Source organism: Oncorhynchus masou, unplaced genomic scaffold (assembly GCF_036934945.1).
Source record: "Oncorhynchus masou masou isolate Uvic2021 unplaced genomic scaffold, UVic_Omas_1.1 unplaced_scaffold_521, whole genome shotgun sequence".
NCBI lineage: Eukaryota > Metazoa > Chordata > Actinopteri > Salmoniformes > Salmonidae > Oncorhynchus > Oncorhynchus masou.
In genome coordinates, this window is record NW_027011617.1 from 333,238 (window position 1) to 338,237 (window position 5,000).

At 42.9% G+C, this 5,000-nt stretch overlaps 1 protein-coding gene across 1 annotated transcript in view; it reads left to right on the top strand.

Moving 5' to 3' along the window:
* LOC135535850 (beta-1,3-N-acetylglucosaminyltransferase manic fringe-like) overlaps window positions 1-5,000 on the top strand; it is a 20,269-nt gene that overhangs the window by 5,906 nt on the left and 9,363 nt on the right. Inside the window, exons 2-4 of the mRNA XM_064962269.1 lie at window positions 881-926; window positions 1,107-1,209; window positions 3,184-3,337. Of these exons, the coding sequence (XP_064818341.1) occupies window positions 881-926; window positions 1,107-1,209; window positions 3,184-3,337 (303 nt within the window). The remainder of the gene's footprint in view (window positions 1-880; window positions 927-1,106; window positions 1,210-3,183; window positions 3,338-5,000) is intronic.

Sequence of the window (5,000 nt, forward strand, 5' to 3'; positions counted from 1 at the left end):
AGGTTGGGCACTGATGTTGAGCGATTAGGCCTGGCTCCCAGTCAGCGTTCCAATTCATTCCAAAGGTGTTCAATGGGGTTGAGGTCAGGGCTCTGTGCAGGCCAGTCAAGTTCTTCCACACCGATCTCAACAAACCATTTCTGTATTTACCTCATTTTGCCCCATTCCCCAAACACAGATTATTTCGTCGGACTGTCAGCAACGGGTGTGGCTGAAATAGCCGAATCCACAAAATTGAAGGGGTGTCCACATACTTTTCTATATATAGCGTATCTGTAGTTTCAGTGTTTGCTGTTGTTGCTAGTCGTGACCAACAGAGGTCAGTGGTGGACCAGCTACACAGTGCTGTACTACTGTAGGGAAATAGAAATAGATAGCATGCCGTTTAGATCACTGAGTCTGTTGGTGTGAGAGAGAGAGAGAGAGAGAGAGAGAGAGAGAGAGAGAGAGAGAGAGAGAGAGAGAACAAGCTTTCCGAGTCTACAGAGGAAGTGTTGGGAGCAGAAGTCAAGGCTTTGTCATCTCCCAATGGGAGGGTAGTGTTGCTGTGTCACGCTGCCTTCAATGTAATGGCAGCGAGGGTCAAAGGTTCAAGTGGGTCTGTGACTGTGTGTGTGTGCATGTCTTCCCTCCAGCTAATGGTGCAGCCTGTTTCTGTCAGTAGTAATCTGTCCTCCATTATTTCGCTGCGTGTGTGTGTCCGTGTGGGGGGGCTGTCTGTGTGAGGGGGTGTCTGTGTGTGTGTGTGTGTGTGTGTGTGTGTGTGTGTGTGTGTGTGTGTGTGTGTGTGTGTGTGTGTGTGTGTGTGTGTGTGTGTGTGTGTGTGTGTGTGGGGTGTGTGTGTGTGTGTGTTATATCTCTCTCTCTCCTCCTTCTCTAGACGTTCATCTTTACAGACACGGAGGATGAAGACATCACCTCCAGAGGTAGGTCTTCAGCTCCACCAATCACAAGCAAGGAGAGACTTGTTGTATTAACAGTTGTAATGATTAATAGTTGTTTATTAGACAACAGTTCCAGTTTTAATCTCATTTAAGTCTCATGTCAGAGTGTTGTAAAATGAACACATTGATATGTGCTCTGACTGAAATTATTTTTATATACAGGTTACAATGTGATCGTGACAGATTGTCCGTCGGACCACAGTCACCAGGCTCTGTCCTGTAAGATGTCTGCTGAATATGACCACTTCATGGCCTCCGATAAGAAGTGAGTGACCAGCCCAACCTAGACAGAGAGAAACACATAGACTATCACTTTACAGGACATAGATATACTATCACTTTACAGGACATAGAGAGACTATCACTTTACAGGACATAGATAGACTATCACTTTACAGGACATAGATAGTCTATCACTTTACAGGACATAGATAGACTATCACTTTACAGGACATAGATAGTCTATCACTTTACAGGACATAGATAGTCTATCACTTTACAGGACATAGATAGTCTATCACTTTACAGGACATAGATAGTCTATCACTTTACAGGACATAGATAGACTATCACTTTACAGGACATAGATAGTCTATCACTTTACAGGACATAGATAGACTATCACTTTACAGGACATAGATAGTCTATCACTTTACAGGACATAGATAGACTATCACTTTACAGGACATAGATAGACTATCACTTTACAGGGCATAGAGAGACTATCACTGTACAGGACATAGAGAGACTATCACTTTACAGGGCATAGATAGACTATCACTTTACAGGGCATAGCGAGACTATCACTTTACAGGACATAGAGAGACTATCACTTTACAGGACATAGATAGACTATCACTTTACAGGACATAGATAGACTATCACTTTACAGGACATAGAGAGACTATCACTTTACAGGACATAGAGAGACTATCACTTTACAGGACATAGAGAGACTATCACTTTACAGGACATAGATAGACTATCACTTTACAGGACATAGATAGACTATCACTTTACAGGACATAGAGAGACTATCACTTTACAGGACATAGAGAGACTATCACTTTACAGGACATAGATAGACTATCACTTTACAGGACATAGATAGACTATCACTTTACAGGACATAGCGAGACTATCACTTTACAGGACATAGAGAGACTATCACTTTACAGGGCATAGAGAGACTATCACTGTACAGGGCATAGCGAGACTATCACTTTACAGGACATAGATAGACTATCACTTTACAGGACATAGAGAGACTATCACTTTACAGGACATAGCGATACTATCACTTTACAGGACATAGCGATACTATCACTGTACAGGACATAGAGAGACTATCACTGTACAGGACATAGAGAGACTATCACTTTACAGGACATAGAGAGACTATCACTGTACAGGACATAGCGAGACTATCACTTTACAGGACATAGAGAGACTATCACTTTACAGGACATAGATAGTCTATCACTTTACAGGACATAGAGAGACTATCACTTTACAGGACATAGAGAGACTATCACTGTACAGGACATAGCGAGACTATCACTTTACAGGACATAGAGAGACTATCACTTTACAGGACATAGATAGTCTATCACTGTACAGGACATAGAGAGACTATCACTTTACAGGGCATAGAGAGACTATCACTGTACAGGACATAGAGAGACTATCACTTTACAGGACATAGAGAGACTATCACTTTACAGGACATAGAGAGACTATCACTGTACAGGACATAGAGAGACTATCACTTTACAGGACATAGAGAGACTATCACTGTACAGGGCATAGAGAGACTATCACTTTACAGGACATAGAGAGACTATCACTGTACAGGACATAGAGAGACTATCACTGTACAGGACATAGCGAGACTATCACTGTACAGGACATAGAGAGACTATCACTGTACAGGACATAGAGAGACTATCACTTTACAGGGCATAGCGAGACTATCACTTTACAGGACATAGATAGACTATCACTTTACAGGACATAGCGATCACGTTAAAAAGTAGAAGTTGTCAAGTTCCAGACATTTTTATGAACATTTTGTACGAAACTGTAGGGTTTGACTTCAAGCCTGATAGAAGAAAGGGCAGAGACAAGGTCCCAGTGTTTAGTTTGGAATCAAGCCTTGGTTGTAATTAGAACAGAGGAAAGGGATCAACTGTTCACTTCAGTTTGGAACCGATTCCTGTGTTGTCCCCTCTCCTTCCAGGTGGCTGTGTCATGTTGACGATGATAACTACGTGAATCCTGGAGCTCTTCTCTCCCTGCTCTCAGCCTTCCCCCAAGACGGTGATGTCTACGTGGGCAAGCCCAGCCTCGACCACCCCATCAAGGCCCATGAACTACTGGAGAGCAACAAGACAGTACGCTCCCACCATGCACTGCATAGAGCCGAAAGCTATATTCTAATGAACAATACAATGCTTTGTTCTCGTGGTATGTTAAAGATACGTTTGAGAACTTTGGGGCCTACTAAGTAGTCTCTAAACCTCCCACTTTGGGGCCTACTAAGTAGTCTCTAAACCTCCCACTTTGGGGCCTACTAAGTAGTCTCTAAACCTCCCACTTTGGGGCCTACTAAGTAGTCTCTAAACCTCCCACTTTGGGGCCTACTAAGTAGTCTCTAAACCTCCCACTTTGGGGCCTACTAAGTAGTCTCTAAACCTCCCACTTTGGGGCCTACTAAGTAGTCTCTAAACCTCCCACTTTGGGCTGGATGTGTCAATGTGTAGGTCATACATGCACAATGTATAACCAAAATGACTGTCTTACGTCAATTAGTCACAAAATCCCCTAGTTTTAAACATTTCACTAAACATAACCCTAACCCACGTGGGCCAGCCCTCTAGTATTTCATGTTCCAGCCAATGAGCTTCAAGTCATTCCACATCTCTCCTCTTTCAATTCACTTCTCATCAGGAATGGAAGGATGGAAGGACGAAGGTATAATTGTAGATCTATCCATTCATGTGGTTTTAGTCACTGTGGAGTGTTTTTCTAACCAGAGGGTTGATTGGTGATTGGCATGTTATTGGTTATTGATCTAAGAACCATGTCATCAAGTGGACGTGTCAAAGACACCCCAGGGGATAGGCTGTCAAGCAGCAGGATCGGTCGATTCGATTGGTTTAGAAACAGACATGCTCACACTAGATACAAGTGTGCCTTGTATGTGAGTGTGTGAGTAAGTGTGTGTCTCATTTACAGTAGAATGAATGACTGTATTGAGCCCAAGTGTATCTTGGTTCCTGAGAGTCTCTCTCCTCCTCCTCCTCCTCCTCCCTGGTTAGAGAGTAGATTTAGTGTTGACAGTAGGACAGGCGTCAGACTCCCTAGAGAAAGGGAACACAAGGTCGGAGGAGATGAGGATGAGAGGAGGGGAGGAGAGGGGGACTCCAGAGAGGGAGGAGGAGAGGACCTTGGGAGAATGATGATACACATACCTGTTGTGATTTACACTGCTGTCACGGCAACTGATACAAATCAAATCAAATGTTATTTGTCACATGCTCCGAATACAACTGGTGTAGTAGACCTTACCGTGAAATGCTGAATACAACAGGTGTAGTGGACCTTACAGTGACATGATGAATACAACTTGTGTAGTAAACCTTTCAGTGAAGTGCTGAATACAACAGGTGTAGTAGACCTTTCAGTGAAATGCTGAATACATCAGGTGTAGTAGACCTTTCAGTGAAATGCTGAATACAACAGGTGTAGTAGACCTTTCAGTGAAATGCTGAATACAACAGGTGTAGTAGACCTTTCAGTGAAATGCTGAATACAACAGGTGTAGTAGACCTTTCAGTGAAATGCTGAATACAACAGGTGTAGTAGACCTTTCAGTGAAATGCTGAATACAACAGGTGTAGTAGACCTTTCAGTGAAATGCTGAATACAACAGGTGTAGTAGACCTTTCAGTGAAATGCTGAATACAACAGGTGTAGTAGACCTTTCAGTGAAATGCTGAATACAACAGGTGTAGTAGACCTTTCAGTGAAGTGCTGAATACAACAGGTGTAGTA